The sequence below is a fragment of the Pecten maximus genome, chromosome 6 (assembly GCF_902652985.1).
Source record: "Pecten maximus chromosome 6, xPecMax1.1, whole genome shotgun sequence".
NCBI lineage: Eukaryota > Metazoa > Mollusca > Bivalvia > Pectinida > Pectinidae > Pecten > Pecten maximus.
This window is the reverse complement of record NC_047020.1, coordinates 26,956,410-26,982,426: the sequence shown is the minus strand read 5'-3', so window position 1 is coordinate 26,982,426 and position 26,017 is coordinate 26,956,410. Positions and strand designations below refer to the sequence as shown.

Genomic DNA, 26,017 nt, shown 5'->3' with positions numbered 1-26,017 from the left:
ACCAATATCTCCCATTATTTCCCCTCCTAATATCCCCCTGTCTCCTATTATTATACCCCCGCAACAAAGTTAGGGGGGTATACTGGAATCAGGTTGTCCGTCCGGCCGTCTGTCTGTAGACACATTTTGTCCGGACAACTCCTCCTAAACCGATAGGGCCGATTCCAATGAAACTTCACACACATATTAATGATCATGTGTAGATGTGCATGCCACTTTCTTTTTCTCAAAATTATGGTTGTTATGGCAACTGGTCACTATAAACAGGTTTTCCAATAAGAACCATAACTTTAAGTTTGTCCAGACAACTCCTAAACCGAAGGGCCAATTTCAATGAAACTTCACACAAATATAGAGGACCATATGCAGATGTGCATCTCACTTTCTTTTCCTCAAAATTATGGTTGCTATGGCAACTGGTCACTATATTACTGGGTTATCTTAGTTAGCCTCTAATTAAGAGTTCCTATTCACCATTGACTCGTGCAGATTGCGGGGGTATTAGTCGGCCATCCTGGCGACAGTTCTAGTCTCCCCTCCCAATATCTCTCATTGTCTCCCCTCCCAATATCTCTCATTGTCTCCTGTCCCAATATATCCCTTTTTCTCCCCTCCCATTATCTGCCTTTATCTTCCCTATTTTTTCCCCTCCCTTATCTCTCCTCCCATTGTCTCTCCTCTTTGGCACAGAATTCTTGATTTGTTATCCACAGCAATAAGATTTATTTACTTTTAATCAGGTCACTTGGTTCCAGGTAAGAGCTTGTCTATTGTAATTACAAACTAATATATACATAGTTATTGTAATATGTCTTATCTTATTTCAAATTCCAGCTGAGTTAATATTTTTTTATTCAATAGATTGGTTTACTGATGCGCCGATCACAAAATGGGGTCAATAAGGTGTACATGCAAAAAGAAAACCCTGAGGCGTGGGACACCCTCCTTCAGTACGTGCAGGACGCTCTCAAAGCATATGATCTGAAGAAAGACCATGCCATCAGTAAAAAAGATCCAAAGAAAAAGAAACACAAGAAACCTGAAGAGAACCACCTGTCTTATAAGGTATGTCAGAAGGTTAGGATATTGTATAGGATATTGTATTGTCTATAAGGTATGTCAGAAGGTTAGGATATTGTATTGTCTATAAGGTATGTCAGAAGGTTAGGATATTGTATTGTCTATAAGGTATGTCAGAAGGTTAGGATATTGTATTGTCTATAAGGTATGTCAGAAGGTTAGGATATTGTATTGTCTATAAGGTATGTCAGAAGGTTAGGACATTGTATTGTTTATAAGGTATGTCAGAAGGTTAGGATATTGTATTGTTTATAAGGTATGTCAGAAGGTTAGGATATTGTATTGTCTATAAGGTATGTCAGAAGGTTAGGATATTGTATAAGGTATGTCAGAAGGTTAGGATATTGTATTGTCTATAAGGTATGTCAGAAGGTTAGGATATTGTATTGTCTATAAGGTATGTCAGAAGGTTAGGATATTGTATTGTCTATAAGGTATGTCAGAAGGTTAGGATATTGTATTGTCTATAAGGTATGTCAGAAGGTTAGGATATTGTATAAGGTATGTCAGAAGGTTAGGATATTGTATTGTCTATAAGGTATGTCAGAAGGTTAGTGATATTGTATTGTCTAAAAGGTATGTCAGAAGGTTAGGATATCGTATTGTCTATAAGGTATGTCAGAAGGTTAGGATATTGTATAAGATATGTCAGAAGGTTAGGATATTGTATTGTCTATAAGGTATGTCAGAAGATTAGGATATTGTATTGTCTATAAGGTATGTCAGAAGGTTAGGATGTTGTATTGTCTGTCCTATAAGGTATGTCAGAAGGTTAGGATATTGTATTGTCTTATAAGGTATGTCAGAAGGTTAGGATGTTGTATTGTCTGTCCTATAAGGTATGTCAGAAGGTTAGGATATTGTATTGTCTATAAGGTAGTCAGAAGGTTAGGATATTGTATTGTCTATAAGGGGATGGCAGAAGGTTAGGATATTGTATTGTCTATAAGGTATATCAGAAGGTTAGGATATTGTATTGTCTATAAGGTATGTCAGAAGGTTAGGATATTGTATTGTCTATAAGGTATGTCAGAACATGATTTGGATATTGTATTGTACATGTCAAAGGGTGAAGGCTGATGTGCTTTTACCAGACATTAATGACATGAATTAAACAGCCTTAATTACTGTAAAACAAAACTGAATAAGTTAACTGTTTTGAAATGAATCAATTGTTTTCGAATTAGAAATATCTACTTTCACTTTGCATGTATTTTACAGGAGGAATATGAGTTGATACAGAGGAAGTTTATGCGACACATTACCAGCATGATTAGCCAGCTTGATTTGCCAGTACTTCCTCGGCTTCTGGTGTTTGACTTCCTCAAAGTATCTGGTAAAGAGACCATTTTTTTGTCAAATGTTTTTTGGTAGATGTCGAGTGATACACAGGATAATACTTGCCTTTATCCAAGACAGGGTTTGATTCTCTCTTCAGATGTGAACAGATATTGGGTACCAAGTGGATTTTGACCTGAATACTCCACTTTCCTCCCACATTATGGCCCATACTGATATCTCGTCCACCTAAACTGATTTATGTAATGTAAGATATCTAAAGAACTTTGTTTTATAATTGTTTTAAAAGAAAGTTCTCTTAATTTGTCCGAATTGTTGTTATCAATATCATTTTATTACAATGTATGTTTGATTTATTTTTATCTCAAGCTATAAAGAGGACTGAGTCACACACTGATCCAGATGGAAATACACGACCAACCACCTCCAAACGAAGGACAGTCTCAAAGGAGATGAGTGTTGTCAAGATGAAGGTAAGACTGCACTATATTTCACAATTATCAGTGAATCTGACTTGAATGTCCAGGTAAAGATTTAATCATGATGTATTATCCATCCATATAGTTAATTGTTTAGTATGACAGAAGATGTATTGATAAAGTTTGAGATAAGCTGTGGTGTGAAGGTTGAAAAGTTAAATTGTACTTCTCCAGAGCAGCTGATACAATGTTGATTAAAAGGAAGTAAGATCCTTAATTTTGGGATATACATTTAACAGAGCACATGATTAATTAAATCTAAATCACTGCCCCCGCTAGGGATTGAATCCCGTGTCACCGGGACCAGCTGGCTTACTAGTCTTATGCTCAGCCGATCAAGCTAAAGAGAAGATCTCTCTAGCCAAGCAGTATATTGCGGCTAGTGTTTACCAGGGTTACATACAGGAGTGCCTGTATTATATGATAGTTTGTATACTTACAGCCAGTGGTATTGGATACGGAGGAGGAGGAATGGGAGGAGGAGGAGATGTGTATCAGGGTTCTGTGTGAACACGAGGAGGTCTGTATAGTAATACTACTGATTAATGATGGGTTGTGATTGATTGCTAATTAAATTATATAATTATCTACAAATGTATGTAATTTACTTTTTAAAGAAAGACAACTAAACCTCATTACTTATAACTTTATAAACTTTGTTCTCTCACTGTTAAGCCAGAATCTTTATAGTTTGACTTTTCTGAAAAATATTACAAAAAAAAAGTCAATATGTTAAATTTGAAATACAAATGTAACTTATACACTGTACCTTGCTGACATGTGTTTCTAGGGATGGCACTTGCTGGGTAAACCCTTGACCCTCAAAACAAGGACAGATGAGGAAGTGGAGAACTGCCTGACATCGGCAGCCCCCTACCTGACCCGTATCTATGCCATTCTACGCCAGAGCTCCATGAGACTCAACTGTTTAAACAGTAAGACTGGAGAGAAGTTTTCAAACTGGCTTGATGACAAACGAGAGATCATTGAAAAGGTAATTCCTACCTTATTTCAGATTACCAAGGGAATACAATAGGCTGTTTATAACTGGTAACTGATCTTTTTCATGGTAACCAAGGAATTTAGAGGTATAATCAAGAGTTTTGCTCATTAACCAAACTATAACATGGTATCCAAGGATTTTACAGGTAATCAAGAGTTTTGCTCATTAACCAAATCTCTAACATAGTATCCAAGGGTTTACCTGGTAACCAAGGTTTTTATTCTATAACCAAGGATTTTATCTGGTAATCAAGATTTTTGATCATTAACCAAATCTCTAACATGGTATCCATGGTTTTACCTGGTAACCAAGGGTTTTATTCTGTAACCAAGGATTTTAGCTGCTTGTAATTAATGATGGGTTTCATCTAGTAACCATGGATTTTACTTAGTATCTACCCGGTAAGTATTTTAAACTGATAACTGAAGGTTTCACCTGTTAAAATATCATATTTATAATTACCATCATCCACAGTAAATATTAGCTGATTAATTGTGCTGTGAAACTGTATCAATGGGTAAAATGTTACTATACTGTAAATATAAATGAGTTTATTTCATCATATGTTACTGATTTCAGGAGACCAAGTCCAGTATATCCTTCCTTCAGGCCTACATGACACTGGTCAAGTTTGTGGCTGACCATGAGGAGTTGGAACCCTTTGTAGAACAGCTGGACAGGTATGTCAGGTCATCTATAAAAGAGTCAATTTCATTGGTTAATTTTGAGGATTTTACATAGAACATGGCTCTGGCCACATTATGAGTTTTTAAAAAAGTCATTATCAAATTATATTTTACCGCTGTTATCATTTACTGTAGTTCCTACATGCAGTTCACTGGTTTTTGGTTTTTTTTTTTATTTTTTTATTTTTTTGTGGTGGTCGATTGGTTTTCCTCCGTTTACTCCGACTTTCCTCCACCTCCAAAACCAGGCATGTCCTTAAACGACCCTGGCTGTTAATAGGACATTAAACAAAATAAACCAAAGTTTAACAAAGTATTACCTGTAGGGTAAAGAGGTTATCCTAGCTCATTGTTAAGAAGTGTCACAATTTATAGCTTTAAAACATCCTAAATCTACTGTTTTGAGGCATCTTTAGAGTTGGTAATTAATAGGTGTCAAATTTACTGTTTTGAGGTGGCATAATTTATGTGAAGAGATGTTACTGTCTATAGATTTGAGGGATATTGATTTATAAAGTTTAGAGGCATCATATTTTAGAGTAGTCATTTTCCCATACAATAAACATCATTGTATCCTCTTTGGACAGATGTCACCTACCAAGTGGTAAAATTTCCTGGTTGTGTGGAACCCATCAAAAAGGAAACCGCATCACCAAGCTGGCTTCAGGAGAGGGAAGTAAGGGTGGTGGAGGTAAGAACGCCTTGTTTAGAGAGGATGTGCTGTTTAAAGAACTTCTGGACAACGACCCACAGTACAGGAAAATGGTTCTGGAATTGAACATGAAGGTGACTCGGGAAAAGACTATGATGATGGAGAGAGAAAAAACTACAATCAACAAGGGTAGGTATCTTATACCGTCAGGGTTATGGGTGATGCACACTTTATCCCAGAGGCCACACACAAAAAACTTCAAAATTTTGTTTTAAAAGTGAATATGGAATTCAAAGTTTAAGACAAATTGCTGTGCCTTTTTAAAGCTATAATGAGCAGTTCGGTCATATTCATGACACTAAACCGCTTCAATGTATAGTTTCAAACAACATTACAATACAATGTACTATCTTGGAGTCAGAATAATGTGTTGTTATTGCAATTTTCAGGGTAAGAAACATCCTGTATCTTCATTAAAGCATGAAATCAATATTTAATAAATATTATAGAACAAAAACATCAGCTGAGACTTATATATCTTATCTGCTATGTAGATGATAAGGAGAAGAAAGAAAAGGAAATCAAAGACAAGAACAGCAAAGAAAATGGAGGAGTCAAATCTGATCGCCCCAACTCATCCTCCAAAAGTATGTCAAAGACAGAAAGTTCCAAGAAGGCAGCTCAGACTTTCAGGGCAGCAAAAGATGTGGTTGTTTTAGCAAACCAAGCTTCAAAACGCTCGAGTAACGTGTGCTCGCTACAGTGAGTGTGACGCACACTTTACTAGCACACATCAAGTTGAAACTGTTTATTTGGTTATTGGCAGTTGGAGCTGTTTATTTGGTTATTGGTAGTTGGAGCTGTTTATTTGGTTATTGGCAGTTGGAGCTGTTTATTTGGTTATTGGTAGTTGGAGCTGTTTATTTGGTTATTGGTAGTTGGAGCTGCTTTAAAAAAATATTTGGTTATTGTCAGTTGAAACTGTTTATTTAGTTATTGTCAGTTGAAACTGCTTATTTGCCTTAGTAGCAGAAGTAATTGTCATTACTTGCTTTGTAACCTTGAGGGTGGACTTTATGTATATTGAAGCTTCATTCATTACAGAATTTGAGTTTTCTGAAGTCTAAACTTGATGATGAAGCCAGTTTAGAAGAAAGTTTTGTCTTGCACAAAAATTATTATGGTTTGACCAAAAGAAGGGAAGTTAAAATGTGCTAAAGTGACAAAAATCCTCATGATGCAGTCTAAATTTATCAATGTATTAATTGCACTGTTAATGTGTTTGTGTCATCTGTGAGAAAATATTTTGTTTGCATCATTTCTCAGTTGTCATTCCTTGATAAACATTCACTTTGTATTAACAGGTAAAGGAAGCGGGCAGACTTCTACTCCAGCATCACCTAGTTCCAGTGAAGCTTCCCTCAACAGTCGTAAGTTGAAAGCTGCAGGGAATGCCGCCAAACTTTCAAAGAGAGCCAGCACTAAAGGTAGACCAGACAGTCGAGCCTGTTCCATTCAGTAAAGACGTCAGACAGTCGAGCCTGTTCCATTCAGTAAAGACGTCGGACAGCCAAGCATGTTCCATTCAGTAAAGACGTCGGACAGCCAAGCATGTTCCATTCAGTAAAGATGTCGGACAGCCAAGCATGTTCCATTCAGTAAAGATGTCAAATCAGATCCATGTTTACTTAATGAACCTTAGCACCAATAAGCCCCTTCTACGAAATAGGCCCCCTTTCCCCTTTTTTGCCAATCTGGTAGGCATGTTGGGGGAGGGGATGTAGGGGTTTGTTAGCAAATTAAGCCCCATTTTTTTCAAAATATGTAAATTATAATTGTCTTATTTGCAGTAATTTATTACTAAGACTATGTAGTTGCCATATCGTGCATGTACTAATATGTCATAAATGTACTGCAAAGTACTGTTTCAGTGTAATATACATGTACATGTATTTTAATGCTGTTAATGTATTAAAAACTGATTATTATATTAGCAAATGATTTATAAATGTATACAATATAAAAACCAAAATAGATAGATATATACTAATACAATAGTTATATTAGTTAAAATGTAAAATAATGTAGCATTTTTAAATATATAGATATACATGTACAAATGTACACATTACACAATTTACGTTTTATTTTTTAAATTGATTCATACAAACGTTTTCTGTGATATTTTTAAGTTTGTGTGTATGTACAAAGTTATCTACTTAAAACAATTTTTTTTTCATTTTGATAGGTGGCATTTCTCTAAGTGATGATGATGATACTGTACACATTGTAGATAATATATATTATACATTTTATTATAATTATGTAAATACATTTCTTATTATTTCATGTTTATGTACATACATTTTCTAGCCAATATACAAACTGCATTTTCTGCTATGGTACGTCATTTATATTTTGTTACTGATATTTACACAAAATAACAATAGTAAATATATTTGAAGCTATTTCTTTATTAATTTGTCATGCCTTACTTTTGTGATTTTATTCTATTTACCATCAAATGTATTACCAAGGTTATCATTTACATTTCCAATAGGAATTAATGTTTCCACAGAACCAGATTGTTCCACTGGCTATTCATAAGTGCTTTTAACTTTTCGAAAATTGAATGATTTTGTTGCCTTCAGGGTAAATGTCAAGTTAGACTTAGTTGATTTGGTGAATTTCTGTTTATTTTGTGGATGATAAGAAAGTTAGATTCTCTAGAACTGACCAGTGTACCAGTGTTAGAGGTGAAGTGTTTTATGTAAATCTAAACTTGACCTGAAGACAAGGTCACAGACAACTCAGCTTACTGTCTGACAATCACAGCAATGCTATGTTTTTAATTTTTTTGATGATTTAGATCATGTTTGTATGTCCAACACATGACAAATTATTCCATGTATTTCATATTGTACCTCAGTTAAGATGATAGTGTCTGGCATTCCTTTTGTTTTTCTATCTATATACTGACGTATTTCGTTTTGTTTTCTATTTGTCTTTGTTTACATACTCCAGAGTGCAATGTCTACATATTGTTTATTTTGTATTATTTATTAGTTCTATGTTAATATAATGCATTATCTTCCATGTCTACACTTAACCAAGGTTAAATAAAACTAATCAGGCGTTTATAGCCAATATGAATGACACATCTTTGGAGGCAATTCATACAACCACCATCCCCTTGGACACAACAAACACATTATTATTATCCTGTGGCATTTACTGTTTGATTTCCGTCCATGATCAGTGAAGTTAATACCGTCCATGATAAGTGAAGTTAATACCGTCCATGATAAGTGAAGTTAATACCGTCCATGATCAGTGAAGTTAATACCGTCCATGATAAGTGAAGTTAATACCGTCCATGATAGGGGAAGTTAATACCGTCCATGATCAGTGAAGTTAATACCGTCCATGATAAATGAAGTTAATACCGTCCATGATCAGTGAAGTTAATACCGTCCATCATCAGTGAAGTTAATACCGTCCATGATCAGTGAAGTTAATACCGTCCATGATCAGTGAAGTAAATACCGTCCATGATAAGTGAAGTTAATACCGTCCATGATCAGTGAAGTTAATACCGTCCATCATCAGTGAAGTTAATACCGTCCATCATCAGTGAAGTTAACACCGTCCAGATTTTAGTATTATGTTCTAAGTTTAATTGTGTAATATACAGATATATTCCTGATATTTGGTGATAGGGCTGTATATGGTATTTATAAAATCAGTGTCCAGTAAAAGTACAACATATCTGCTCAAATATTTAACATTTTCAAAATACACTGTAATTGTTTCAGCATACCTAATCAGTTTAAGATAATTATACAATTTTCGCCAGACCCTCCTGTTTGTTCTGTATCAATAACATAATTATGTCTAGATATTCAGTACATTGCTCTCCCCTTCAGAGTTTACTGTGTGGGAGAAGCTACATCGTAGATAGGGTCGTGAGTTTTTCTGATTTTTTAACAAATCGTGTTTATTCATGCATGATGATTACTCAATGAAATACTTGTGTAAATAGTGAGATGGTGACGTGTGTAAATAGTGAGATGGTGACGTGCAATATGGTGGATTCTTTTCTGCAATTTGGTCGTTCCACCGTCTATTAGTCAGAATGATTCGGACTGTGTATTTAATATACTGCTAGGGGCGGATAATCATCTATCCACGTCGTCCACAAGTATATCAAAGCAGATAAATAGAATAATTCGGACTACCATCTATCAGCTACATGTAGTACATTTGTATTACAATGTACAAATCTGTCTGGTTACTGAAATGACAGAAGTTATCAGTATCCTGGTAACACCAATATCAATACAGCGAATATGTTTCTTATTGCCGTAGTCACCTTATTACATCAACGATGGTAGTAGTCTGTAACCTACACTAATAAACATTTACAAATGATGATCACAACACGTTTTTATTTTGTGGAAATTGACGTTAGGCACTGGTTGTATGTAGAAAAGTGAATTCACTATAGAGATCAAGAATACATACGATGGTGTATAGAGAATGAACGTTAATTTGATGATTAGAATTGTTTTATTTATGGTGTCTTTCTTGTCTTTTAAACATTTTTTAATTTGTGTTTCACATATTATGTATAAACTAGACTAGCGATATTTTCCTTTATATTTGACAACATTATATTGCTATCAGTGTCCCATACTAAGTGATAATATGGCTATTTCTCATATTTACAGTTTACTACTTAAATTATTTGCTCAATGTATCCCATTACATTCCATACCTCAATATCTACATCTTCATTTTACATCCTAATTGTGGTATTTACCTATAGATATTTCTACAAATGTACAGGGTAACCATATTTTATATCTTAATATTTATGATTTCTTATAGTCGCACAGTCATGTAACCATGGAGATATGTAACCATGGAGATATGTAACCTTGGAGACTGATTGATACTAATATGAGTATCACATGATTATTATGGCACCAAAATCATTTCCAGTGATAGAATGTGATATACATGTGTAGCAACATTTATTTATTTTCTAAATGTACCTTATGAATTTACAGTTGTTTTTTCTAAAATATTCACTACAATTAATTATGAGATATTTATTTTTTCAATAGAATAAACTAAACTACATAAATATAGTTACTGTTTGTTAAATCTGTAGTCACCAATTGGTTGTACATTTAGTGTGAAGTACAAACCTACGGCTGTGTTTTAGTAGTTTGTAAAATCTCCCCAATACATGTAGTTCTGGATAAGATGTTTCCGATTTTCCTGGTTGTATGGAAATTATTGTAATAGCTGCATTCGTTACAAATTGTAGTAGTACTGCTGATAATATACATATGCTGAAGTTTTATACATGTACTGTGTTAACGAAAGCCTTCCACAGGTTTAAAGATTTTTTTAACATTTCATGACTGAGACAATAAAGTCAGGTTATGTATGGGATAATGAAGTATAGTTATATATCTTACCTTTAACAGGGGCCCCCACGGGGATGAATTCTACAGCATACAGGGGCCCCCACGGGAATGACTTCTAAAGCATACGTTAGTTTGGAGTTAAAGACACTGATGAGTTTCTGCTGTTATTTCCATCCCTAATTGATAGTGATTATCACACACCGAAGTTATCCATGTTCTCTCAATAACCAATTGGGTTCTGTATGTGTTAATGCACGTTTTAAAATATTTTTTCATTACTTCGTTTTCTATCCATTTTGATAACATTTTCAATGATTTGTCCAGTTTTTCAGTTAATTGAGCCACCCCAACCCCTTGTACAAATTTGTCGTATTTTTACACGTTAGATAAATCTTTATAATTTACTGTGACAACAGGCTTTTCCCCTACGACAAACTTGAATATTAACGTCATTGCAATAAAAGGATGTTATGTTTTATTTCAGTAAAGTAACTTCTTGTTAAAAATATAACTGATAACCCTAGTTATGCTTTTGCTTTATATCAAATTTGGTGGGAAAAGGATGAAAAGTATCGAGTCCCTAAGATTTGTTTCAGGCCATCTATTCACAGACTTCTCACAGGTAAATACAGTGTAGTTTTATTGACACGTCATCGAAAATGTTTCTTGTATATCAGACCTGTTCTAAAAAAATGGGGAAAAAATGTATCAAATATACATACTGTATAGGAATTAAATTATTAGATGTTAACTTTTTTTTTTCTCTAAAATAGTACCATTTTAAAAATTGATATTAACAGCAAGCCATCTTAATCAGCGTTTGGACAATGGGGTACCCGATCTTTTGTATTGTTAACGAGTGTACTTCATTAATATCAGGCCGATACCAGTGAATATATGTTATATTGTAACCATAGCAACATATCATCGACTTTGTGATTATAGATTGTCATCATGTTATCGACCGTCTGTATCTATATATAAAGGATCCAGTCATCATGTGGATCTATTATATAGGATATTGAAGTTTAATTAAAAAATCATTCTCTTTCCATCACTTGTTTATTTATTTCTACAAGACGTTATTTGATATACTAGTTTATTATCTCCAGTAATGCTTATTCATTGTCGTGTATAATTTGATTGGACACTTGAACAACATTTTATATTTATCTATTGTTTTCCTACACACAATATCAAATACACAGGTTTACCCTCACGAAGAGACATACAAGTTACTGCTGTCAATAAGTTGCCGAAGAAAGAACAGAAAAATGTTATGATTGAATATGAAGTCTTGGAACAGCGAATATTTGCTCTGCCTTTTTAAACTCAATAAATGACCACATTACACTTTTGGACTGTATTGGGTAATTAACCCTCGTTGAGTCATTGATTGAATCCGAAACAGGAGATTAACGGGTTCCGTAATCATTTAGGATGCTCAACAGCTTCTTTTCACACACAGGAAGTGGTATTCTCCATCGTGGAAAAGCATAGTACAGCGTACGTCGCCTACCTTGATACCAGGAAGGTGTTTGACACCGTCTGGCACCAGGGTCTCTTCTATAAGTTAGCTTGTATTGGATTAAGTGGCCAATATTCAACGTCATTCGTGATTCCTACGGAGGTATGTCCAGCGCTGTTTCGTGCAATGGTGTTACGTCAAGATGGTTCGCCATCAACTCGGGAGTTAGGCAGGGTGGAGTCAGCTCCACTTTTCTGTATCAAGTTTTCATTGACAATCTTCTGGTAAACCTGCAGAATTCCAATTACGGGGCGAATATCCTATCAATACCAGCTGGGAATCCCACTCTTGCAGACGACATTGTTCTGATCTCCCTGTCGCCTTCCGCTCTTCAACACATGCTGGATATATGCTATGCATACAGTGTTTCGTGGAAATTTGCTTTCAACAACGCAAAATCTTCGATATTAGTTTTTGGGAACTTTGTCCCAAGGAGCCTTGAGCTCAAGTGGTTCTTGGGAGCGGAGACAATCAATCCACAAACCTCACAAGTCCATCTCGGAACAGTGCATTCTTCTTCCCTCTCGAATAATGAGAGAATTGCCCGGGCTTGTCAGAAAGGCCGTAAACTGCTCCATGCCATTATTGGTCTCGATAATCGGAATACCTGTGACATTCATCCCATGGTGAAGATTTATCTATACAGGAAGGTGATCCTATCCTCGATCCTTTATGGTTGCGAAAACTGGTGCCAATTTTCTATTACAAATATTCTATCAATCCGTCGGTTCCAACACTATGCTTTAAAGCATATACTTCATCTCAGAAGGTCAACGAGATCGGATATGATCGAAAGTATGCTCGGAGTTATAAGGATTGACGCGGAGATATGTAAGCGGAAAATGATTTTTCTTCAAAAAATCATTTCCTCTTCAAAAAATCATTTCCTTGGACTGCTGTTTTAACATCAAGCAGATTTTTCTCGTCCGTCTGTTCCAATACTTCCTTGCCAGTAATGGGAATCAACGAGGTTTCATCCCTGACGTAGTGAACATTCTCATCCGGTATGATCTTATGCATTATCTGGAATCGTATCTAAGGACTCGATGCTTCCCTGCTAAGAGTGAATGGAAGAATCTTGTTAATCGCGCTGTTCTCTCGCACGAGGACAGGTCACTTCGCTGTAGACTAGACAGTGATCAAGACTTCGAGAGATATAAGCTTATTCATAACCAGTACAGAACGTTTCACTTCTTAAAATTTCAAGCTAATCTACAGACGAGGGATACATACTTTTTATGCGAACTCATTACGTCCGTCCCAACTAAAGTGCCTTCATTCTGCCACCGATGCAACCACGTAATTGATGACGTTACTGTAGTGTTCACGTTGTTGCCTCATGTAATCTAACTTCTCACTTGAGAGAGAGCTTCCTAGACGATCTTCTTGAGTGTTTTGGAGCTGACTGCGTTACTCGCTTAATGAGTATGGACGATGAACTGTTTCTTCGATCCATTCTTGGAGCTAAAGTGCCTGATGTTTATCTGGACCAAGACCCTTTCAAGCGGATGTGCCTTGCATATCTAATGCTTGCCTTTAAAACTGACACAAGGTTAAATGACCGCGAAACGCGTCACGTGAGCGCCCCCATTAAGGGTGGCGAGTGCTTAACGGCGTGACTTATTTCTTATTCTTAATATGACATTCTGAATGCTTTTTTTTTGTCTACTTTATTGTCAAACAAAATCTCCGGTAAGGAGGAAATGAATGATGATGATGAGTAGCAGGTGTGGATGGTAATCCATCAAGATTAGTAAGACGACTAAAACAGATAAGGTCTTCTTCTTCTTCTTCCTGGTACGACCTCCGTCAAAAATGACGATTACGGTTAACTGCTGGTTGGATGCTGTTAAAAAAAGTGAGGGAATTTAGGTACAGTGAGAGGGGCTTTTTTTAGTGGAAACTATAAGATAAAAACATGAGGGTGTGTTTACGGTGTATGCTTGAGATCATCAAGGGCTGCATTGTGTATATGTGCCTTGAAGATCTCTAGTGTAGTGCATTGTACTGCTGCCACCGGGAGGAGGTTCCATTGTGTTATTGTGTGTGGGAAAAAGGAGTATTTGTATGTGTCATTGGTGGCAGATAGGTGTCTGAAGGTGTAGGGGTGCGTTTGCCTTGTCCTAGGGTCTGCTGGGTGCATGATGCCGTGTGGGTCTATTGCGACATGATGGTAAATGATTTTGTATAGTAGTATACGTCTGATCTTGAGTCTGCGTGTTTGAAGCGTGGGCCAGTTGAGTTTGTCCATCATGTCTTGTACTGAACTTGTGTTGTGGTATCTGTGTAACCCTGGTAAATACTAGCCGCAATATACCGCTCGGCTAGAGAGATCTTCTCTTTAGCTCGATCGGTTGAGCGTAAGACTAGTAAGCCAGAGGTCCCGGGTTCGATCCCTAGCGGAGGCAGTGATTTGAATTCAATTTATCATGCGCTCTGTTACATCTGTTTTGTACGTATCGTGCTGCTCTGCGTTGTATTTTTTCTATCTGGTTGATTTTGTTTGTGTTGTGCGGGTCCCATATGGAAGAGCAGTACACTGTATTCTAGTTTGGGTCTCACTAGGGCTTTGTATGGGTGTTCTTTTATATGTTGTGAGTTTATTTTCAGGTTGCGTTTTAGGAAGCCTAGTGATCTGTTGGGACCAAGGCTAAATGATAAACACTTGTTATTTAGAAACATTTCACAAGCATTCCTTGAAGATACCGATAACCGAATGTCATACTTAATGGATTAAACTAAAAATATAACTAAGGAATTCAGAAAAATATAACTAAGGAATTCAGAAATAAAATCAGAAAAAAACTGATATTGGGAACAAAGTAGCCTCAAGGATATATTGGCCTAGTGATTCATTCGGATTCCTTGGAATGTAGTTACCAATTACCAACATTTTACACTTCGAATCATTAAACTCAAACTTCCATTTTAGCTGTATTCCTGACAAATATTCAACAGGTTTTGTAGCGAACGCGGAGAAGTGCTGACGAGGGTAATGCCATCTGCCAATGTTGGATTCCCAGAGGTTACTTTATCGATATAGGAACCATGTTTACTTTTTCCAAAGTAATCGAGTAGGTTGTCAATAAACGTTTGACAGAGAAAGCTAGATGAAACGCCACCTTGCCTTACTCCGGATTCGACGGGGAACCATATTGTGACGTCATACCATGCTACATTTGTATGTCACGGCGCTCGGCATATCGTTGTATGAGTCGCGAACGGTGTTTAGAAGATGGAACTCTCGGATGCCGAAATTGCAGAGTTTACGTAAAAGGGCCGTATGCCAGACGGTATCAAACGCATTTTTAATATCCAAGAAGGCAATGAACACTTTGCGGAATCCATTTTGTTGGTCGTTCGGAAACGGTACAACAAAACAGGGTTAGCGCGCTTCATGGAATTTGCCTCTGTCCAGTTGGCATTCATATTGACTATGAATGCCAACCGAAAGCCGTTCAATGCTTATATTTACCATCTGCGATTTTTTATTTGTCGTGCGATTTTTTTTTGAAATTTTCAAATTCAAATTTCAGTTGGCAGTTCATAAGCTGGTGAACTCGCAACTGAACTGGTAGGGTTATATAGTGGCAGTGCCATACAATGGTAAATATTGGTCTGTAACTTGCAGGATCGCCACGAGACTTAAATTGTTACCGCCTTTGAATATGGGAATCATCATGCCTCGTTTCCATACTTTAGGCACGTGCTCATAATCGATACATTTGGAAAAGAGTTTTTAAAGACACAATATTAATGTTCGCCCACCGTATCGTAGATAGTACTCATTTTGAATATGATTTATCCTCGGGTAGCACGCTCAATTCCGTCAAAGGTTATCTTTCTGTTTAGCTCATGGTGGTCGAAAACATCCTTAGACTCATCAAGTTCAACGCCGACCAGTTCTGTCGGTCCAGCATTGACCTTATAAACAGTCTGGAAGTAATTGCCGAATGCCTGAGCAATATCGACAGGAGACCATTAAACATTGAAACGTTGTGATGTGAGGGGTCCTTTAGAGCTCTCCAAAATGTCTAACTACCGTCATCCGCGGCGTCGTTCAGGTGCTCATGAAGATTACGTATGTAAATTTGGATTTAAAACAGGTACAATTTACGAGAATATTGAAAATTACTATATGCAGCTGTTTCCTTCTTCCAGGGTTCGTCAGTGGTGCTTGTGGCCAAAATGTTGTGTAGCTTTCATTTTTTCTTACAATGGTTTTTTTTGGCTTCAGAACTAAATAATGTATGGATGCAAGATTATGCTAGTGGGAGGAGTCGCAGATCAGCTAGTATATTCATACACCTGAACAATGGACAGGTATAACATATGTAATTAGCGAAATAAATATTCCTTGATAGGTTAACGAGACCATTCATTCTAGACCCCCAACAAACGGAGAGAAATTACTGAGAGTATTAGAGATCAACACCCATCGTCACAGTCTCGGGTAGAGAAAAAAAGGTTCTAATTCATTGATACATTTATTAATATAAAAACAGACAATTAACATGAGGTCTTTGTATCTATAATACGACATAGCAAGTCGGCTTTCATCTTCTGTGTGTCGTGATCCTGGCTGTTACGGTGATGTTTAACGTCTATGCAATACAATACAATACAATACATTACAATACATTACAATACAATACAATGCACAATATAATACAATACACAATAATCTTTATTTACTTTCAGAAATGATTAACATGCCAGCTCTCTGTAGAGCTGACATTTCGATAAACCCCTTCCAGGAGACCACAATGGTTATTCTAGAGAGTATGAACCGAGATGAACTTATAGAGTAATAATACTCACAGGTAAAACCCTCTTTTAAACAGTATTGGATCTCTTCTGTGATTCAAAGGTAATAGTTTGTAAAAGTTAACAATTATACAGATGTTTATGTGACATTCTAATCGACGACTCGCATAAATAATTCCGGACCGCTTGAGTTTGTGCAAACATACTAATGTACATGATTTCAATCGTAAGAGCTACGTGCCAGTTCTCCGCAACAATTGAGCATGCTATTGACTACAGGTAAATGCCAACTAAAAGCAGTTAAGTATAAAAATAGTAACAAGATAAAGTGTATACTGTACATATCACCTGACTTACGTAACATGGTTATTAGTATCACAGAAATGTATTTATAAGTTATATCAGTTTACACTATACATCTGACATCTAAAATTATTTTTCTTTTGATCTGGTAAATAAATTATATAACTAATTATTGTACAATGCAATTCAGTACAATATCTCGGTGTGCGAGATAAAATAAATGTATTTATAAGTTATATCAATTTACAATATACATCTGACATCTAAAATTATTTTTCTTTCATCATGTCAATAAATGTATACAACTTTTGATTTTACAATGCCATACAGTTCAATATCTCGGTGTGCGAGATAAAAGTTACCTTGGTCATACTTGTAATCAGTTTAGACTTAGTCATACATAAACTGCTTAACACATTAACACGTCTAAGTTCTAATTACATGTAGAATATCCCTAAATATTAAAACATTTTCGAAACGAATTATCAGTGACACCTATACTTGAGTACTTACGTCACATCTTTATGTATTTTCAGAAAGCATATTATTTGTTTAAACATGACATAAAATACTCGATTGACCAACTTTTGTAGCCTCTAGACCCCAAATTCAACATATAGGTTGGAACGACGTAATAACATATTATTAAAATTGTAGAAATGGCTTTTCTTTAAAACAGTCCTATAGTAAACAATTGGTCTGTTTCGGCATCGGATCTTTCTTATCGAATTCCAATACAATATACAATGTATATATATTCAGATCCATGGGCGGGATTCATCGCATCAAAAAACACTAGTCTGAGAAATACACACGCGCAGTACCAATGTCATAGTTATATATATATATGGACGCAACTCCTTCAGAAATTGTTGAGAAATTAATCTCTGCACAAACTAGCAATGATATTTGATAACCCCTTACGGACACTAGATGATATCACGTGCCAGATGGATTCAAATAAACCTATTGTCTCCTTCGCCATCGTAACTCGGTAATCTTTTTCTGCGATAATCAGTGTTGTTTGACGACAGTTGGGATGTTGTCTATGGAATCACAGGAAGCTTTACGCATTTGAGGAACAAATGATTGAGTTTGGATCTTTTTGGTAGGCTTGTCGAGTTTGCTAGCACAAGATGCAAGGCCGATTAGTAGAACACTCCCAATGATAACAACAATTGCCGCTATGCCGTTGTTTGTATTCTTCCGTCTGAGAATCTCGGCTTCCTTTTCTCTCTTTGCATTTGGATCTGGAGTTGTTGCTTGTAGGGAAGTCGTTGTGGGTACATCCGACATAGTTGTTGACGAATTCGAGTATGTACTGATTAAGAGTGTAGTACCTGTAGCCATTGTGGTATTTGTGATGACAGCCGAAGTTGTATCAAGTGATGTAGCTTTGCCAGAGATTGTAGCCGAAGTTGTATCGAGTGATGTAGAGTTGGAGACAGAGATTGTAGGCGCTGTAGTGGATAACGAATTACCAGAGAACGCTGATGTCCCAGCCGAGGTTGAAACATTTTGGTCTGTTGTAACAGTTGATTGGGTCGTTGTACATTCCATTGGAAAGACATACACACATAGGAGTAAAACTCCAATAAACGCAAACATAACACTAGAGTCCATGGTTATTGTACCACTAAAACGATGTTATATCTATAGAGATTAGATAAAATTGAAAATATCTCTCTCAAACCGCATGTATAAATCCTTGAGCATTTGTACTGACAGCTTGGTCTACGGAATGGAAACAATCACGAATCCCACCTTTTTGTGCTTTTCGATCAGGAAGGACGGTTTAACTTTAAGTTCGAATTAGAAACATTTAATCAATAAACTAATGTTTTGTTGGGGCCCCTTAAGGTGGAACCTGTATTACAGCACATCATTAAGGTCTTCTACAAATTAAATTTGACTGCAAAACATAAGTTTAACCACGTCTGTTAGAAAGTTAAAAGTCAAAATTTGAATTTCAGAAATAAGCATAAAGAATAAATCAAATTGTTTAATAATGCCTTTTGGGCCTCTAAACGTGTTATCTGCAATACAATGTTTCTAAAAGGTTAGATTTTGAACTCTAGGGTAATATGTTGCCAGCTATATCGAGAGATTGTGATATTTACTCACCTATTGCAAACTAGGAAGTTAAAAACGCATGCGCTGTAGTGCTAAATCCACGGGCTAGCTTTTTATCGGGAGTGCTCGTGTTCTGTATGTCTACAGTTTTATTTAGTGTGCGGTATGTCTACAATCTTATTAAGTGTGTTCGATCATTTCGAAGCGTCATCATTGAGGGATTTTAGGTTGAACAAAATTATATGGTGAACTTTCATGACGGGTTCTCGATCTTGCCATGTGCCATTGAATGTTGACATCGGTGGAATACTTATTATAGCGTCTTGGATTAAGTCAAAATCATCTAATCAATATCGTCAGAGTTTAGAAATATCTGACAAATGTCCACAAGTATCCTAAATTATATTATGAATATCGACATTTCCTTGAACTGAAAGAATTCACAGAGAGTTTTATAATCATCGATCCAGACGTACTTGAGAAATACCGATTGTGTTATAAAATATGTAATGAATACCGACAGTGTTCTCGAAATGTAATGAATAAACATCGCCAACATCCTCAACTATGTAATAAATATCGAAACTCTTCTAACATAGTTATTTATATCGACAATGTCCTGTAATATGTAATGAATATCGACAGTGTCCTGAAATGTGTCCTCAAATAAGAAATATATCGATAATGTTCTTAAATATGTAACTTGTATCGACAGTGTCCTAAAATTTGTAGTAGATATCGACAGTGTCCGCAAATATGTTACACAATTCGAAAAATGGTCTAGCTTAAATATATAATTCATCGACAGTATCCGTAAATTGATATCTTCAGTGTCCTCGAATAAGTAATAAATATCGACAGTGTCCTCAAATATGTAATAAATATCGACAGTGTCCTCAAATATTTAATAAATATCGACAGTGTCCTCAAATATTTAATAAATATCGACAGTGTCCTCAAATATGTAATAAATATCGACATTGTCCTCAAATATGTAATAAATATCGACATTGTCCTCAAATGTGTAATAAATATCGACAGTGTCCCCAAATATGTAATAAATATCGACATTGTCCTCAAATATGTAATAAATATCGACATTGTCCTCAAATATGTAATAAATATCGACATTGTCCCCAAATATGTAATAAATATCGACATTGTCCCCAAATATGTAATAAATATCGACAGTGTCCTCAAATATGTAATAAATATCGACATTGGCCTCGAATATGTAAGAAATATCGACATTGTCCCCAAATATGTAATAAATATCGACATTGTCCCCAAATATGTAATAAATATCGACATTGTCCTCAAATATGTAATAAATATCGACAGTGTCCTCAAATATGTAATAAATATCGACATTTTCCCCAAATATGTAATAAATATCGACATTGTCCCCAAATATGTAATACATATCGACATGTCCCCAAATATGTAATTAATATCGACAGTAAGTTATCATAGATTGTAAATGATAGATACAATATTGAGAATACAATATATCTAGGAAAAAAGTGGAATTATATTTGACATAGTCATGTGATCATATTCTTACTTATCACCAGAATAATCACTTAGATAAGTAGGTGCGTTTCTGTACACTAATGTTGAGAGAATTTGGACATCTAAAATAACACTTTACACAACTACTTTTGATATTGGTTGATGCTTAACCCGGAAGAGTTATTTTGATCCATGGCAAATCATTCAAAATGCTAGCGTATCACTCTTTACACGGGGAAATATTTACTAACGAAATACACCACTCAAGAAATAAAACTCAAGGTAACATCAGTAGGCGTTCATGCGTTCCTCTAGGTAACATCAAAAAGCGTTCCTCGAGGTAACATCAGTAGGCGTTCATGCATTCCTCTAAGTAACATCAGAAAGCGTTCCTCGATGTAACATCAGTAGGCGCTCTTGCGTTCCTCTAAGTAACATCAGTGTTCCTTTAGGTAACATTAATATGCGTTCATCTAGGTAACATCAGTAGGCGTTCGTGCATTTATCTAGGCAACATCAGTAGGCGTTCGTGCATTTATCTAGGCAACATCAATAGGCGTTCATGCGTTCCTCAAGGTAACATCAGTAGGCGTTCATGCCTTCCTCTAGGTAACATCAGAAGGCGTTCATGCCTTCCTCTAGGTAACATCAGAATGCGCTCCTTGAGGTAACATCAGTGGGCATTCATGCGCTCCTCAAGGTAACATCAGAAGGCGTTCATTGAGGCAACATCAGTAGGCATCCATGCACTCCTCTAGGTAACACCTTTAGGCGTTCCTGCGTTCCTCAAGGTAACATCAATAGTTATCCCTGCGTTCCTCAAGGTAACATCAATAGTTATCCCTGCGTTCCTCAAGGTAACATCAATAGTTATCCCTGCGTTCCTCAAGGTAACATCAGTAGGCATCCATGCACTCCTCTAGGTAACACCTTTAGGCGTTCCTGCGTTCCTCAAGGTAACATCAATAGTTGTCCCTGTACCACTTTCGAGGTTTCTCCGACAGGAGACTAGATCAATGTGTAGCGATAAATAACACGACATGATATCATCTTTTGACTAATGTTTACTTCTCATACTTGTATATAATACACTTTAATTACATGGCCAAAACTTCCAAGTTATCGCTATCTTTGTTTTATAAATAAATACCGTTTGCTCCTTAATACATAGTATGGGGACGCAATAACTCAGTCGGTTAGGGCGCCGGCCATGTAATCTCCGGGAGTACCGGTTAAAGGTATGTGGTACGTGGTTTGACGCTCCCGATATGTATCGGTGTGTGTTTCTCGGTAGACTGAGAAATGGACTGATCTGTGCTGTCGTGGTTGTGTCCTTGGGAGAGACACTTTACCCCGATAGTTCTGGAAGGCATGTGACGGGGCTCCCGTATGTTTTCTTGTGTGGTAGCCACCACCTACTACATGGAGACCCCGTCACAACATTACCCTCACTGTTCAGGGGTGATAAACCCAACAAACAAACAAACCAATCCTTAATGAACTGCTTTGCAGTTCATAAAATTGGTCTCAAGACCTATTGAGGTTTATTTAAGCATTGAACGGCTTTCAGTTGGCATTCATATTGACTATGAATGCCAACTGAAAGCCGTTCAATGCTTATATTTACCATCTGCGATTTTTTATTTGTCGTGCGATTTTTTTTTTAAATTTTCAAATTCAAATTTCAGTTGGCAGTTCATAAGCTGGTGAACTCGCAACTGAATTGGTAGGGTTATATAGTGGCAGTGCCATACAATGGTAAATATAACCCCATACACCTCAACATAACTTTATTCAATCCTTAAATATATTATGGCATATGTATAGCATAAGCATCAATTTGTACACATAGAATAAGTATATGGTGGTTGTATGAAGTATTACACTTAAAGGTAGCTTGACATCATTCGTTTTTGTAGTAATGTTTTATCGACGCATCTTATATTTGGAAACTTCATCCTTCAGTGAATAATATGTTCGATAGTGTGAAAAACATACAAAAGTGTATCAAATAAGACAGGGAAAAATATTATACAGATAATCGTCAATGTTGATAGTAACATATTTAGACGTTTCTCTGTTCGACACACATACAAAAGGACACATTTCCCCCAAGATTATCTTTTATTCATAATAGACAAAATGTTTAAGCTTTAGAGTAGCTAAATGACGTCATGCATAATTCCAAATAACAAACGCATATGACTATAAGTCAAGTAAAACATTATTATTCACACTCCTTTTGTAAAAGTTTGCATAAAGACCTAAGTTGTATCTAATATTTAAATGCTACAGTTTAAGATATAAAACGATTATCTGATTATGTTTTTATTTTCTGACACCAAATCCCAGAGTACAGCATTACCTCCAATTCTTAATCAGTTTATCCTCCGTAAAAAGGGAACCGTCCAAGTAACATTCACTTTTAATATGGCTACTCATAATCAGGAAATGTGCTTATAGTACAAACGCGATATTGTAACTTATCTTGTCCTTCGTGGTGCGTGTTTGTTGTCAGTATGTCTGTTTTCCCAATATCAGTCCGAATTCCTCATGTTGTTGACAGGAAAATCGATGCACTTTAACTTCTTTATCAAAATTCAGTATACTCCTCCGACAGTGGTCGACTACCTGATTCCAGGTCCACTCCACCATTGACAAACATAGATAGCTTTCTTTTAATAGAATATCCCACCAATTTGTTCTCAAAGTTACCGACAACGGCAGCAATTGTCACCAGAACGAGACAAACAATAATGGATACCACAGCAGCAACAGCGATAGTGCTCTCGTCAACCACAGAAACAACAGCCTCGTTGGCTGGTGGTAGAGATGTTGTTGTTGTAATGTCTGTTGTGTTACCTGTTGTTGAGGACTCCGCTATTTGACTTGTTGTTGGAGTTGTCCCCGGAGTCGATGTTGGCGTTATTCCCGGGGTTGAAGTTGGAGTTGTCCCTGGAGCAGATGTTTTGGTTGTCCCTGAGGTCGATGTTTGGGTTGTCTCGTGAGTTGATGTTGGAGTTGTCCCTGAGGTCGATGTTGGAGTTGTCCCCGGAGTTGATGTTTGGGTCATTCCTGGAGTTGATGTTTGGGTTGTCCCCGGAGTTGATGTCGGAGTTGTCCCCGGAGTTGACGTCGGAGTTGTCCCCGGAGTTGATGTTGGAGTTGTCCCCGGAGTTGATGTCGGAGTTGTCCCCGGAGTTGACGTCGGAGTTGTCCCCGGAGTTGATGTTGGAGTTGTCCCCGGAGTTGATGTTGGAGTTGTCCCCGGAGTAGATGTCGGAGTTGTCCCCGGAATTGATGTCGGAGTTGTCCCCGGAATGGATGTTGGAGTTGTCCCCGGAGTTGATGTCGGAGTTGTAACTGACGTTGCAGCTGATGTGGCGGTTGATAACTGTGTTGAAATTGATATTGTCGTTGATTGCGTTGTCACAGTTCTTAGTAAATTAAGACATGTAATAGTCATCCAAAGGGCAATAACACATGGAGTTTTCATATTGGTGATGGTTTTTGGACTCTCTAGGGCAGGTCTTTCCCCTACAAAACCTGTTTGGTAAGTTCAACCACGAACATATCGAATAGGTCTTAAAATGTCGAAGGTGGGGGTGGACAGACACTAGTATTGTTTATTTCACTATGACGTGAGACAGCTGCACATCGGGGTTGTACGAGGGGAACCGCATCCATTGTATAAAATATTCTTCTTCTTCTATTGAAACGAAACATTTGAACATATGCATTTATGTGTATCACATTGTAACATTTGCAGATCTATAAAAAAATTGCTTGATTATAAATAGCGCTAGAATTAATACTGACATTGACACTGTCAACCTTAATATGCCCCAGTCTAAAGCTACATGGGACAGTTAATGTAAACAAAACTGTCCTAGTGGGCCCTACAGGGCACTCCAATTTAATTTATAGGCCATCATATAATTTCGAAATTAAAGTTGCTACGTATATATCTACCTGAGACACCCTAGATATCTGAGTCTATGTATTGTAAGCTTGACGTGATGGATACTGGTATTGTTACAGATTTTCGCAAAACTGATATTTATCTGTTTTTATTTTCTTTTTACTTCATGAAATACGTAATAAAAGAAAGGTAAAATAGATAAACACGTTTATAACGTGGAAAAGACGCAATACAATGTTTAAGTAATATTTATAAAGATATACAAGTTGACAATCCTCCCAGAGTAGGATAAGTGGGGGTTGAGAGTTATCCACCCATTTTATAGACAATAACAGAGGCCTATTATTTACGGTCATATATCTGCAAAACACTTTTATCACAAAATTGGCCTATTGTGCAGTGAATTCGCCCTTGTAATATTTCCCTGGAGGGTTTTTCATTGGAAGCGCTAGTTAGAAATCGACTTTGACGTCACAATATGGACAATGACGTTACGTTATGAATTGTGAATGGCGCAAGAAATTGGCTGCATCCGTTTGAGTTTGTCCTCAATATTTTGGTTTTGAGAATGCATTTCATAATGCAAATCTTTTGACAAAACAAAAACTTCTAAGACTCATTTAATATAATCTCATATGAAATGGAGACACTCATTTCAGGCCACATATATATATTTAATGACAGCCCATTATCTACCCGAGATTTACTCTGCACAAGGTATTGGGAGTAAGAGGAATGGTTTCGTCAGAAACATTAGTGTTGGGTTGAATAGGTCATCGTGGGCCCTGTCCGTTTGTGCGGACAAACCGGTTCGTCAATATTTAAATATAATATTTCAAACATATATCTTGACGGACCTGCAAATGTTAATACAGGCCTTGGGAGTCTTTGTCAAGGCTCGTCTGAAAACAATATAAAATCACCAGGTCGGTCTTTATTTTATAGACGAACAACACCGGTCCAACTGCTCCGTCCATTTGGACCGCAAAAACGAAAACAGCCCAGGTGTCTGTGAAGGTTAATCCCCACTGCAGATTATATTCTTGCGTAATAAAGACGCCATTTTGAATTTTCAAAAACTTTTGATATAATTGTCGTATGTTCTTTTAATACGTATTCACACTTACGTACTTAACCCCATTATTTACCAAAGCTGTCCCCAACAACAGGTACCTTTAGTGTATTGACAAGCATTATCCTAATATACTGTTATTATTTATCTATATTGTTAAAATCACTATGATGGATAAGACACATCCATACGTGACATAAGTA

At 36.5% G+C, this 26,017-nt stretch overlaps 1 protein-coding gene across 2 annotated transcripts in view; it reads left to right on the top strand.

The window, feature by feature from the left end:
* Nucleotides 1–11,691, top strand: part of LOC117329409 — a 74,567-nt gene extending 62,876 nt beyond the window's left edge. For both annotated transcript variants that reach the window (XM_033887354.1, XM_033887353.1), the window contains 9 exons: nucleotides 862–1,065; nucleotides 2,302–2,416; nucleotides 2,749–2,852; nucleotides 3,301–3,378; nucleotides 3,649–3,852; nucleotides 4,441–4,541; nucleotides 5,135–5,388; nucleotides 5,754–5,846; nucleotides 6,564–11,691. In XM_033887354.1, the coding sequence (XP_033743245.1) occupies nucleotides 862–1,065; nucleotides 2,302–2,416; nucleotides 2,749–2,852; nucleotides 3,301–3,378; nucleotides 3,649–3,852; nucleotides 4,441–4,541; nucleotides 5,135–5,388; nucleotides 5,754–5,846; nucleotides 6,564–6,721 (1,311 nt within the window). In that variant the 3' untranslated portion in view covers nucleotides 6,722–11,691. The remainder of the gene's footprint in view (nucleotides 1–861; nucleotides 1,066–2,301; nucleotides 2,417–2,748; nucleotides 2,853–3,300; nucleotides 3,379–3,648; nucleotides 3,853–4,440; nucleotides 4,542–5,134; nucleotides 5,389–5,753; nucleotides 5,847–6,563) is intronic.
* The last annotated feature ends 14,326 nt before the right edge of the window (nucleotides 11,692–26,017 follow it).